General features: G+C 38.4%; 1 protein-coding gene across 1 annotated transcript; it reads right to left on the bottom strand.

The window, feature by feature from the left end:
- Positions 1–1,767: 1,767 nt before the first annotated feature.
- LOC105233142 (brain-specific homeobox protein) lies at positions 1,768–11,703 on the bottom strand. Its single transcript, XM_029553348.2, has 4 exons — positions 11,082–11,703; positions 6,798–7,198; positions 6,254–6,556; positions 1,768–2,530 (listed from the first exon to the last, which is right to left on the bottom strand). Exons 1-4 carry the CDS (start codon positions 11,492–11,494, stop codon positions 1,953–1,955), a joined length of 1,695 nt encoding a protein of 564 aa, XP_029409208.2. The 5' UTR covers positions 11,495–11,703; the 3' UTR covers positions 1,768–1,952.
- Positions 11,704–14,248: the final 2,545 nt, after the last annotated feature.

Genomic DNA, 14,248 nt, shown 5'->3' with positions numbered 1-14,248 from the left:
TATATTGTTTTAAGATATTATTTATAAATCTCTAGATTTGTATATATATTAAGATCAGGTGTTGGAGGCTGATTATTTTGCATTTTATTTAACCATCGTCACAATCGTTTTATGGTTATATTTCACTAGATACGATAAAAAAACGATTTAAGGATAAATAAATTGAAATTTAACCAATGTACGACTTGATTTTTACATCATCGTCTTTCAATAAATTTTCTTTGTACAGCACCTAACCTTATAAGAGCCATTTTTTATATCACTAACAAGAGAATTTCTAAAATAGTTCGAACCGCTTCTACCGATGACAGAGATCCCCACCTCTGAGAGCGATATCAGATATAATCATAGTAAAATTAATGAATTCAATTTGCTGTTGTTTTAAGATTGCAGGTCCCTTGTTCTCACTTCATTCAACATTCAGAGGAATTATGTAATATTAGAATTAGTCATCTCGTGATATTGTATAGGTTAGGTTGGGTCATAGGGTTGACCCTAATCAAAGGATTTCCCTTTTGCAGATGTTTGTCCTTTACTTTACTCAAGAATCAGGATAGAGATCGACAAGTGCAACGCTAGAACGCAAAACGACATCGAAATCCGACTCGTTTCCGATCGGTTGAAATTGGGTAAGGGTGCATTTTCTATCTAGCTGATAGGCTTTACAGTTTCCAGCGATTCCGTGGCTCTCATACAAGTCTAATATGGAAGAAGCTTAAAGCTATTGCTAACTAGATCAAGCACCCCTTGACAAGTTTTGAGCGCACAGCCAACAAATTGAATGTACACTTCTTTGAAGGAACTTCAGTTCAATACTGAATATATACCCCTACCTTGATAGGAGCCAATATCGCCGATCGGCTATCGAAGTGAATCCACACTTCTTTGAAGGAACTTCAGACCAGTATATAGTATATACTGCTACCTTGACGGCATTCACCTCCGCTTCAAGGCACTAGAATGGTCTTGTAGCCTAAAACTAGAGCTGTTAAATAGCTTCCAACAGAAGACTCCACCTCCTACTCTCCCTTGAGAGAAAACTCACTGCGCTCCTTTTCCAACTCTTTTTTCGCCCACATCACACAAATCTCTCGTAGGTGTGTGAGTCGAGAAGAAACCGCCCGGAACGCAATCGAAGCATTGAAAATTTCGGTGTGTCAGTGTACGGGTCCCCTCATATAATTAGCTTCCCTAAATCTAAAGTCAGTCTTCGTCGCAAAGCACTTGCAACTCAATTTGCAGATGCAACGCATAGAATGGCATTGATTGCCATCGTTGATGGTGTCTTTAGTACATCACAAATGCCGATGAGAGCCGCTCTTTAATACATCTTTAATACATCCCCCAATCTGTCAACAGTCTCATAAAACATTATTGGCTTAACAATGGTTTTATTAAGCAGAAACACCACTTTTGTTGAAATGCCACACATCTTCGCAATTGCTCTTATAACACAGTGTAAGGCAGTCGTTGTATTCCTTACACTCTCCTGAATGTTTAGCTTTCATGAAAGGATAAACACCAAATACTTCACTCTGTCCACCAAATGAATAATAGAGCCTCCCAACGAGGGAAAAGTAACAGCAGGTATATCTCCTAGTAAAACAAAATTGTTCAATAAACAATATATGCACCCTCAAGTGAGATCGTAAACGGTGTTTAGCCGCTGCCTCGTGGAAGAGCAGAAGGGCCGAGTGTTTTGCATAAGACTCCGCCACTTCTTCTAAGATTAGGTTGATAAAAAGTACATAAGCATATGTATATGTGTTTTACTTTTATTCTAAAACTTATAGTGCCCTTTCGTACATCAATTATTTACAGGATTTAGGAAAAAATATTATACTTTCCTATTTAAATTCTAGCAGTGGAAGTTCAAACTTGTGTTCTTTTCTAAATTCAATTACATTTCCGCCTCTCATAACCGTTACTATATACTACATATATTACGCACATTATGTCAGATGATAGAGCTTCGTATCGCCGACTATATCCACGTCGCTGCCGTCGTCATCTTCCTCATCGTCATCATCCACATCCGAGTAATCGTCCGTAGAGTAATCATGTTGCAGAAAGCCCATGGCATTCTCCAATTGACCACCTGAAATATTGCGCAACATTTGTAAATGTTGCTGATGCGACGCAACATTATGGCCGCTATGCAGCAGTTGGGAATGCGTGCCGCCACCACCCAGCGAGTCGCTGCCATTATTACAAGTATTAGTGTTGCCACGTAATTGCAAGTGTGTTGGAAGTGTCTGCGCGTGTGTGTGCATATTTTGTTGTGGAAGCGTTCCATGTTGCTGTTGTTGTTGCTGTTCGCGCGCATAAGCCTGCGCAGCAAATGCCTTTTCAACGCCATTTATATTGTCCGCGCCATTATTGCTATTACTCGAGCTGCCACTCTGTTGCATGTGGTTATTATTGTTGTTGGCGTGGCTACTGGCATTTGTTAACGTCGCATTATTGCTGCTCTTTGCACTGTGACTGCTGCTGCTGCCGCTGCCGTCCGAACGTGAAAAGTCAACGGGTTCTGCAAATGGAACGCCAAACAAAAGATAAAGAAACAATTTTTGCATTAGTCGTTGTTGTTGTACAGAAAGTTTTTCATTGTACTTCTTTGGAGTTTTCGTAAATGAAATTATGTGAAATATTGTCACTTTAATTGGCTGCAGCAGTGCAACGTTGATGGACAAGAAAAGTTTTGTTGAGTTTTCAAAGTACCAAGACAATTTTCTCAAGCTTTTGTGGTAAATGTTTTTTTTTCATTTTCTACAGCGGAAAGGCAAGTGCAAGAACTTGATGTTTCTTTATTTAAACGCTATGAACGCTATAAATTATGAATTTGTTCTCAGAAATTTAAGAAACTTTTAGGAGAGGAGATGATGTCAAATCTAAGTACTAAGCGACATATCAATGTACCGCTACGTTACAAAACTGTATTATATTTGAGAAAAAGAAGAAGGGCCAGGTTGAAATAATTATAAACTCCCTGTTGAGGGAGCCATTCGTAACATATCTGTTGTTAATATTAGGTCTAGTAAGAAAAATAATTCCAAAATGTCCAAGAAATGTCTTTAATACTCTCTATCTCACAATGTATAATTGCGTTGTGATTATGCTATACAGACATGGCGTTGGAAAAATCGGAATTCCTCAGACATTTCTTGACTCAGTATTGTTTGAGAAGGCGCCAAAAGGTGGACCCCAGCAAAGTCGTAGTTTACAGTTTTTTTTCGGTAAAGTCGAAAATGCAAGCCAGGCTTGCTGAAAATGAAATAGTGTTTGTTGTTCTGATACTATACAAGTAAGAGCCAATCACGCGAATTTTGGTTTCGTTAATTCCGTTCTGGTAATTTTGACGAAAGAAGCAACACGCTCTGGAAAACTAATTGTCGAAAATATCGATAAAATGAATATAAATCATCGAGTCCGATCATCACGCGAGCACTGTTCCCTTTGTCCAAGGGATAAAGATTCTAAAGAAAACCTTTGAAGCATTTAAATAAGGCTTGATACAAAAAACTCGATGTATGCGTGTCACACGAGTTAACGTAGGAAAATTAAATTCAAGTGCAAATCACTGAATTGCAACAAAATCAATCTATTTCTAAAGTGAATAACTTATGACAAAGTCAAGCGAAAACATTAGTAGTATGTCGCGGTGTAACGATGCAAGTTGTGGTGAAGCCAGACGTTCAGCCAGGTTTTGTTATGTGTTTAATGGAATTGCCAGAAAAGTATCTGCTATGAGCTGCTCTGCTACGTTCAAACTTTAATTCAGACTTGGACCGTCTGAAGCAGCAACCGCCTCGAAGTGATCTGCTTTGATCAAAAGGAAAGAAGATTATGTCCCATCAGGACAACGCAAGATCACATCGATAGTGATTCGGTAGAAACTTCAGACGCTTTATAATGTAGCAGGTTTTATGCATTCACATTATAGTCCGGACCTGGTACCATCAATAAAAACATCTTTTTTACTACACCAGTATATTTGGGTAAGGGTTATTTGATGAATTTTAACCGAACAATTGCGTGTCATCCCCAAAGTTCTCTGAGCACCATTTACTTAGGAGTGGCCAGAAGTTATTCTTTTACATAAGGCTCAAGCAGCTCAAGACTTCCGGCTCTAGACCAAGTATTCTCTGGGTAGCCAGAAAATATCCGTTTGACCAAAAGCACCATAAGGGTCTGTCTTTATGCTGCTTTGTCTGAATTTGATATCCCCGAAAAACTTATACGGCTGTTTAAACGTTGGAGAAAATAATTCGAGCAGCAGATCTGAGTAGTGAAGGTGCAATGTTCTACAAGAGTGTATAACTGCTAGCGTATGCCGATGATATCGATATCGTTGGCCATAACAGCTGCACCCTTAGTTCGGCTTTCTCCAGATTGGATTAAGAAACGAAGCAAATGGGTCTGGTAGTAAACGAGGGCAAGACGAAATATCTCATTTCCTAATGAACGACTGGTGCTCTCTTGTAAACTCGGTTATAATCACGTAAGCGGAGTCTACGGTAATAAAAAAGAAGAAGATGCGTTCGAATATTTTCAGGTTTTGAGCGCAAATTAACAACTTTAAATAAAAGAGGGAATATATTATTGAAGAGTCTAAATTAATGTCCCACAAGCAGAAGTGGAAATTGAGAAGACGATGGCGAGCATGTCACTTCTCTTAAGGAACTACGGTCAAGGTTAAAAGCAGCTATTATTATGGTCCAATCAGAACTCGAAATTTAAAATCAAAATCTATCACCGGAAATCGTAACCATTTGGGAACAAGACTCGAGTTCTTTAAAGGACTATACGTTGTAATCTGAACCTGTGATACCGACTGTCCGCCGATCTTCAATCAAAGATCTTTAAGATCAGATAAAGGGAAATTTTTAATAAACATAATAATTGTTACGTTAAGGTAAAATGTGTCGATTTTAAATCTCTTATTTCCGATGACAACAGATCAAAATTCAGTTCTTACGCTAAAAGCATTATGCAGAAGTTCTTTAAAGTCCCTAATAGCTTTGATAGACGGCAGCGTTAATCCGGATTAACTACGCACATAATCAGATAAAGGGTGATTTTTTAAGAGCTTGATAACTTTTAAAAAAAAAAAAACGCATAAAATTTGCAAAATCTCATCGGTTCTTTATTTGAAACGTTAGATAGGTTCATGACATTTACTTTTTGAAGATAATTTCATTTAAATGTTGACCGCGGCTGCGTCTTAGGTGGTCCATTCGGAAAGTCCAATTTTGGGCAACTTTTTCGAGCATTTCGGCCGGAATAGCCCGAATTTCTTCGGAAATGTTGTCTTCCAAAGCTGGAATAGTTGCTGGCTTATTTCTGTAGACTTTAGACTTGACGTAGCCCCACAAAAAATAGTCTAAAGGCGTTAAATCGCATGATCTTGGTGGCCAACTTACGGGTCCATTTCTTGAGATGAATTGTTGTCCGAAGTTTTCCCTCAAAATGGCCATAGAATCGCGAGCTGTGTGGCATGTAGCGCCATCTTGTTGAAACCACATGTCAACCAAGTTCAGTTCTTCCATTTTTGGCAACAAAAAGTTTGTTAGCATCGAACGATAGCGATCGCCATTCACCGTAACGTTGCGTCCAACAGCATCTTTGAAAAAATACGGTCCAATGATTCCACCAGCGTACAAACCACACCAAACAGTGCATTTTTCGGGATGCATGGGCAGTTCTTGAACGGCTTCTGGTTGCTCTTCACCCCAAATGCGGCAATTTTGCTTATTTACGTAGCCATTCAACCAGAAATGAGCCTCATCGCTGAACAAAATTTGTCGGACGTAAAGCGCGAAACACATTTCGAACCGAACACTGATTTTGGTAATAAAATTCAATGATTTGCAAGCGTTGCTCGTTAGTAAGTCTATTCATGATGAAATGTCAAAGCATACTGAGCATCTTTCTCTTTGACACCATGTCTGAAATCCCACGTGATCTGTCAAATACTAATGCATGAAAATCCTAACCTCAAAAAAATCACCCGTTATAATGTTGCAAACGAAAATGCAGCTAACTCTCTAAAACTTTGAGGATTAAATGGGAGTTAGTAATGGAGTTATCTTCACTAACTCCTGAATAAATCCAGATTACCACTGTCGTCTATCAATGCTATAAGTTTTAGTATAAAAATTTCCCTTAAAGAGGATAGACTACTAGATCTAATTGTGTATGACACGTTATTAAAAATACTGTTTTTCTAACTACACCCATCAAAAATACTCACCATTAGTATTGTCTCGCCGTCTCAGCTGTTTCTTATGCTTCATGCGACGATTCTGAAACCATGTCTTCACTTGTGTCTCACTTAGACCTAAAGCGGTTGCCAACTCCACACGTTCCGGTGTCGAGAGATATCTTTGAGCTTCAAAACGCTTCTCCAGCCCTGATAATTGTGGATCGCTGAAAACCGTGCGCGCTTTGCGGCGACGACAGTGACGCAATGCGTTCACCCCCATACCTAAGCCTAAAGCCAGTTCAGGCACACAACCGGCGCCGCCAAAGAGGTGACCACCACCGAAGAGGCTTGCTGGAAAAGTGAGGAACACAAATAACAACAACAACTTAAACATTTTTCAATATATTGATAAATAGGGTACATGTGTTCGTTTTTTGTATTTAAGTTGCCTAATTGAATTACGTTCGGTCAAACACCCGAAAAAGTTTGGTGTCTCTAATTTGTGTAGAGATTTTTCAGACTGACAACTACTATTTATTTACATGTGGTGTTAATTATATTATTGGCATGTGTGTTTGGAATGCAAACTTACCCTGCGAAAGAAAATAAGGGTCCACTGATTTGTAGGCACCCGACGAGGGTGACAAGTAGCCGAGCGTCATCTGCAAGAAGCCATGGTCACTGTATGCCGCACTTGGGTACAACACCGAAGCTGGATGTGGATGTTGCGGCGGTGGCGGCGGTAGTGATGGAGGTGGTGGTGGCGGTGCTGCAGACACTTGTTGTGCTTGCGGTAAATAATTACTTGTCGGTGGACTAATTTGATGTGTTGGCACCGACGGAGTCGTATTGTTGGTGTTGCTGTTGCCTTGATTTCCATGGGTTGCATTAGTTAATATGGTTGGCGATGGCAGTGAACCGGACGAAGCGGATGATATAGAAGAGGGTGCGGTCAAAGCGCCGGACAAATTAGCACGTTCGCTCGGTTTGAATCTGCAACGATGGAGTGAGAGAACCAAAATTTGAGCTAATATTGTGGCATTATTAATTTCTAACTACTTATTTATGAAATTAATGAATGTGTATGATTGTTAGATGAGACAAGGAAGTTCTTGAATTAAGTTTTGTGAAAATAATTTCTCAAACAAAAAAGTTCCCGATATAAGAACTTGATTTGATAGACTTTTCTTCAAAAGTCCATAGTGGAGTGGCGAAAAGTTTAACAGTATAGAAACACAGTAGAATATTTATCCATTGTCATAAGTTTCAAGAATATTATTCTTAGTTCATTCAGAAGGCATGGTGGCGGAAATGTTACGGTTTGGAATAGTGTAGGTCCAATCGTAAGAAACAATGGAATAATACAATTTTGAGTACTTGCTTTTTTTTTAAACCACATAGAACCCCATGGTTTCTATTCCATGCCAGTCAAATGGAAATTTGTGTAAGATATTCATCCCAAACACGTTTCGATCTTTTGGATTGGCCAGTCTAAAGCCCTGACCAGTAACCAAGTGAAAATCTACAAATTGAAATTGAGGCTGACACAGCAAAGGTTATTTACAAAAACATTTAAAGTCACCCATCTGCCGCTAAAAGCGAACAGTTTGTATAACGGCTATATGAAATGTGGTCCGGTCTAAAGAATATGTTCGGAGCTTGCAGCAAAGAAAAATATACCTTAAAAAATAAAAAAAGTTTTCCATATAAGGACTTGATTTTAATCGTTTAGTTTGTACCTTTATGATAGTTATACGAGGTGTGTTCAAAAAGTATCGCGAATTTTGTGTTTTTTCAAAAATTATTTATTTATTCATGAATATCTATTTTGTCCCCTTCAAAGTAATCCCCATGAGATATTATACACTTGTGCCAACGGTTTTTCCAATTTTCGAAGCACTTCAAAAAATCATGTTTTTTTTGATCTTCTTCAGCTCCTCCTTCGATGCCGTCTATATCTCGTCAAGAGAAGCGTAACGCCGTCCTTTCATAGGCCTCTTCAGTTTAAGGAACAAGAAAAAGTCACAGGGGGCCAGATCTGGTGAATACGGTGGCTGCGGCATCATTAGTGTGTTGTTTTTGGCCAAAAAGTCGCGCACAAGCAACGATGTGTGTGAGCAGGGGCGTTATCGTGGTGCAAAAGCCAATTTTTGTTCATCCACAAATCCGGGCGTTTCTGGCGGATTGCTTCGCGCAAATTGCGCATAACTTGCAGGTAATATTCCTTATTGACCGTTCTTCCCTGTGGCAAGAACTCATGATGCACCACGCCCCTGCAATCGAAGAAAACTGTCAGTTACGATTCGCGATACTTTTTGAACACACCTCGTACGCTATAGTGGTACGATTTAGCGGAAATGGATGAATCTACTCTGGTTGTCACGTTATAGGTTCATTCTGGGTATTATACGCTTCGTGGAAAACTTAATATAATATTAAAATTGCAATATTTGTTCAAATCAAAGCAAATAAATTCGAATTCTCAACTGGTTTATAAATTGGATCATGAACCTAATATTCCTCGTGGAATTCAAAGATTCGTCGGAAATAGCTGAAAAAAGTAAAATGTTAATAATTTTTTTTTCTATATATATGACTCTTCATGCATTTAGCTATTATACCCTGAGTATATTGGTTAGTTATGAATCTGACATCACATAGTTTATTTCGGCTTCGGTGTATATGAGCAAGGTTGGCTCATATTCAAATATGGCATAAAAAATCCTCACATTTTTCTTTTATTTCGCCTACATTTCTGATTATGGTTATTATTTTAATATCAAATTTCACTTTTTTTTGCAAAAACCACTTTGAATTCATAGCTACTTGTTACTAACAAACTATGCGGACTCTGTGTTATAAGTTCCACAGTTGGGCTTCCATTTTTATCCTTATTTGTAGGCTAGAAATAAGAATATAGTAATATATGTTCAACTTTTTGATTGATATTTCTTTCGTGGTCGATTTGATGTCTAATATTATAGATACATTTATTATTTATTATTACATTTGTTTGCCCGAACTTTCCATTGACCAGTGCTAAAAGCTCTAAAATAGTTTGGAAACTGCTTGTAGATTATTTTATTTAGAAAAAGTTTTCACGTCGCTAATATGATCTAAATTTGATACTACCTGTCGCTGACTATTGGAAAATAATCTACTTCTATAACTACAAATTGGGAAACAAATAAGATTTGTACCCAACATGCTCTCGGCTTTCGATGTATGCTATTTTAGGACACGGTATTTATTTATACCAACACAATTTTCTAAGAACTTAGACTCACATTTTCCCTATTATTCTACAGCTTCTTGTCTAATAAACAATTCTTCTCTAGGTGAGGTTAGTCCAATAAGCCACGCATAGACCACTTTTAGTTCTTTGCGTTACCAGATGGAGTTCAATTACTAGATTCATGAGGAGTAGTTAGCCTTTAGGATGCCTGCGCTTGACGCAAGTTTTAACCATCTCTGTGGCCGCACTATCGATATCTCTTTCAGTGTATCATATCGTGGGGCCCTCAGATGCTTACAGCGTAGTCTCGAGAAACTCTTTTCTTCATTGTGAATTTATGTTGAAGTTTACCACTGTTTTATATAAATTATTAAATGTACTTTTTAGGTCTATATGTACAGTTTTCTTTGAGAGAAAAATTACGTTTGGTCTTCCTTACAAAATATTTTTTTAAGTTTTTCCCTGCAGATTTTGATCACAAACTGATCTAATTTCATGTGATGGTTGAATTGATCGGAATAGAATTTTATTGTGGTTTGCACTACGATCTAAGATCTATTGTGCCGTCTCTCGAGGTACCCGCAAAGGACATTTGGATAATAACAACATTAAATTTTCTATGCTTATCAAGCTAAACCTTGAGTCAAAATCTTAATTTGAAATACCGTTGGCGTAATATAATATAAAACATGTAAGAGAATACAATACTCCGTCGGCATTTGCGTAAAGGGCTTGCACTGCACTGTCACTATAGGACATTATCGAGACTATCAATACAACTTTCTTAATTTAACGAGATTAGTCATCTTATAATGAAGGATGCAAAATATAGTAGCAATCAAACATGAGAAGCACGGAAGTAAGCAATAATCTTCAGGTTTACGTCTAGCAAAGAAACCCAAGTTTGGCATACTAATTAACGAAATAATCTCTCAGAGAGATAAAAACCTTAGGTACTTGGACTAAAATATTATATTTGAACTCAAATTCTGTAAAAAACCATTGAATTTGTTAAGGCTTCTTTCTTCGCATAATATCAAATCCCGGAATGTAAACCGGAATAGATCCGAGAAATAATTGCACAGAAGTGTGAGCTCAAAAGTAGATTAGTCGGCTTATTTTTTCGACAGGCTCCACGATTATTTCGAAACCGGGCCGGGAACCAGTGAATTCGTAAAAGGTTTTCCCGCCATCAAAGTTCTAGCTCAATAGAAATCGAAATGGAACTGAGAAATAATTTCGCAGAGATTCCTCCGAGACTCCGATTACCAAGAAATAATTGAGCAGAAATGTAGTTCAAAGGTGGCTCACACACTCCGTTTTGAGACACCGATTACTGAGGTGTAAACTCCAAGGTGGCTACAAACCTCTTTCTCCTACGATTATTTCGAACTCGGAGAGAAGCTCTGTTGGGAATTTGAGGCATTCAAAGAGATCGGTAAAGCACCTTTTTCGAAAACTTAAAAAAAAACACTTCATGGCGAATCCTAATTTAAGATAACACAATTTCTGAATGGTGACGGCAACGATTCTAAATTACAACTCAACCCTGAAAAACTTGTAAAATTAAAGCCAACCAAATAGGTAGAAGGCCCGACGGTAAATTTGAATAATCTAATCTTGCTTGTATTGAAAGTTTACCGTTGTTGCGCCACGAGTCGTGTATATTCCTCGTTATCATCCAATGCATGTATGGGTGAATGTTTTTGATGGTGTTGCTGTTGTTGCGACGGTTGTTGCTGCCGCAATTTTTCACTATCACAATTATTTTTGGCACATTTTCCAACTGCCGTTTTCACTTTATTGCTGCTGTTGTGGTTATTAATATTGTTGTTGTGAATATTACTAGTATTATTATTGTTGTTGTTGTTTAAATTTTGACACAAAATATGTTCGATGGAGAACGGTGTCTTTGCGGTGACAATTGTAGCGGATTGCTGTTTATTGCCAGCGCCGCCGACGGTACTATGACTAACGGTACCCGCACTATTAGCGGCGGACACAAGCGAATGCGGCGGCGAAGCTGTCACGCGCTCACTAACTTGTATGGACATTTTTTGCACTTTCTTTTGTAGTAAGTTTTTAACAATTTTATAATTTTTTAATAATTGTTAACTTTTTGATTGATATTTTATAGCGTGCGTTTGAAGTATCAACACTATTAAACTTCAGAAATCCACTTCCGACAGGTTGACAGTCGCGCGTACCGCATTCGTCGACAGTTGAGCGCGTTTTGTCCGTTCAATCACCGCACAACAACCGTAAATCACTCTAATCTACGACATTGACTTGCATTATGGTGTTGCCGTTGCAGCCATTGCACCCACCACCAGCAAGCATCCTTGCAGCATTAAAAGTCGTATGTATCGGAAACAACCCTTCCCCGACGTCCTGATTTATGCGCTTATGTGCTTTTACGAGTAAATCACCATGCAAATTGCTGCCTCCAAGGCACAACTCAAACTCTACATAGCCGCCTTAGTCCACTAGCGGTTGTTAATAGCATCATGAATAACAACAATCACAGTAACAAACGTGAAACCACCCCACTTGTTGTGTGCGCTCTTTCCGACTGCTTGAACACACCCACTCAGCACTACCAAAGCGTCAACGCGCCAACGCTTCGGCCGTGTCAACATATATTCGTCCTTTATTTGGCATCCTTGTCGCACTGTGTCATGCCATTGCACTGCATTCGATTTTCTCGTTTAGTCACATTGCTATACCGCATTTTCCCCATTCAGTTTACAAGTAATTTTCTCAAATTAACAAGGAAATTTAGCCTTAACTGGGCTATTATTATTTTTTTCCACGTACATACATACATAGATTCATGTGTATATGTGAGAACTTATGGGATCTCTTTTGCATTCTGACATTGTATGTACTATATATTAGAATCAATTTGAGTAATAGGGCTACCCATATGATGGAATCTGGCTCAAATACACTGTTTAAAATTATAAAATAATTCCTCCATTTTTCGAAGATAGTTTCCAAAACCGAAATATTTTCTTCGAATAACTAAATTGAACTTATTGAGATCGGTTAGGTTAGGTCGTAGGGTTGATCCAAATTTGATAAATCTCACTTAGACAGGTATTCAACCCGCGGGTAAACCATAAACTCTTAAAAGTGATCTTAGATCGCCAAATCTTTGGAGCTTACAAAAAATTTATTAGGTCGGTAAAAACCAAACCCAGCGACTTTGCTGGATTCGGCAAAGGTGTGTCTACCAATATAGTTCAATCTCAGTCTGGCTAATAGAAGAGAAAGTGACGTTTTTCTCCTCACAGCTTTGGAAAAGACCGTTCAACGAAATATTAAGTGACCCTATTGGACATTGTTCAGTCAGAATATCTACAATTACAACGAGATTGACTTTTCTAAGAGTAAGTAGTTCCGAGGACCAACTGTCCCAATTGAATATGTGACACATCGTAGGTGTTGTTTGCAAATATTTAAACCAGTTTTTCTTCAATAATAACACTAAAAGTTCGTCCCGGACATATAACCCAAAAAATCCTTGTTCTTTGTTAGAAATCCATATTTCATTTCGGTGAATATCCTTGTCTTTTACGGGTTGCCTTTAATAGAAACTAAAGCTCTAATGAGCTTATTATATCCAGTGCTAATTTAAAACAATCATTTCTACCAAGGCGGGCTAGAATAAAACACTTCCTCAAAAAAAACAGAAAATTGAGCTCACTCCTTAAAGTTCGACGTCATATGCTTATGTAAGTATAAAATCTTGTATCTACTTGTTATTCCAAATGCCTCCTAATAAAGCCTTATCTAATTGATTTGAGGGACATCTTCTTCTTCATTGGCGTAGACACCGCTATGATATGAACTAGCCAGCGTAGCCCCTGTCTGTTAATTCGCTGCACTACGTCAATGTCGTCGCACATCTCGTACAGCTCATCGTTCCATCAAATGCGATGTTCGCCGTTGCCAATACGCAAAGAACCATAAATTTTCAGGAGAGCCTTTCTCTCAGAAATTCGTTAAATCTACTAATCTACGTTGTCATCGTCTATACCCCTGCACCATATAGCAGGACGGGAATAATGAGTGACTTATAGAGTTTCGTTTTTGTTCGTCGAGAAGGGATTTTGGGGATGTTCGAGTCTCAATCACTGCGGCAGTATAGCAAGGCATCATATTCGACACAAAAATGTTGCAATATAAGTATCAGCTGAGTATCTGCAGAAAAACAACACTGTCGCAATATTGCCGCAGTTATTTGCTTGCTCGAACATCCCCTTTATTTCTCAATTGCTTACTCAGTCCGAAGTAGCACCTGTTGGCAAAAGTTATTCTGCGTTGGATTTCGACGCTGACGTTGTTTTTGCTGTTAATACTGGTTCCAAGATAGACGAAATCATTTACGACTTCGAAGTTATATCTTTCAGCAGTGACATGGGAGCTAAGTCGGGACAGCGATGTCTATTTTTTGATGACAGAAGATATTTCGTCTTGCCCTCGTTCATTACCAAACTCATTTGCTGGACAAGTAAGCAGTTTGGAGAAAGCAGAATTCACGGCGCAGATGTTGAGGCCAATGATATCAATACCATCAGCATACGACTTCTTATAGGAGATTGTGCTCAATTAGACCTCGAAATGGATCACCCTTTATAAATGATAAGCTTGGTGAGTTGAGTCGATTTAGCCTGATCCGGCTCTATATATACGCGAAATAGTTCATCAGTTTTTGAGAGTCTTTGTATTTAACCAGATATTTTTTGCGAAATTGGACACACGTTATTGTTGAAGGCATCGATATAATGTTCGAACGTATTGTT

Source organism: Bactrocera dorsalis, chromosome 1, assembly GCF_023373825.1.
Source record: "Bactrocera dorsalis isolate Fly_Bdor chromosome 1, ASM2337382v1, whole genome shotgun sequence".
Lineage (NCBI taxonomy): Eukaryota > Metazoa > Arthropoda > Insecta > Diptera > Tephritidae > Bactrocera > Bactrocera dorsalis.
This window is presented reverse-complemented; position numbering and strand designations above follow the sequence as displayed.

Bases quoted from the DNA above. Each gene is read 5' to 3' on its own strand.
- LOC105233142 (XM_029553348.2), bottom strand. From the start codon at position 11,494: ATGTCCATACAAGTTAGTGAGCGCGTGACAGCTTCGCCGCCGCATTCG. The intron at 7,199-11,081 runs GTAAACTTTCAA...CCATCGTTGCAG, and splicing joins CGACTCGTGGCGCAACAACG to ATTCAAACCGAGCGAACGTG. The intron at 2,531-6,253 runs GTGAGTATTTTT...TTCCATTTGCAG, and splicing joins ACGGCGAGACAATACTAATG to AACCCGTTGACTTTTCACGT.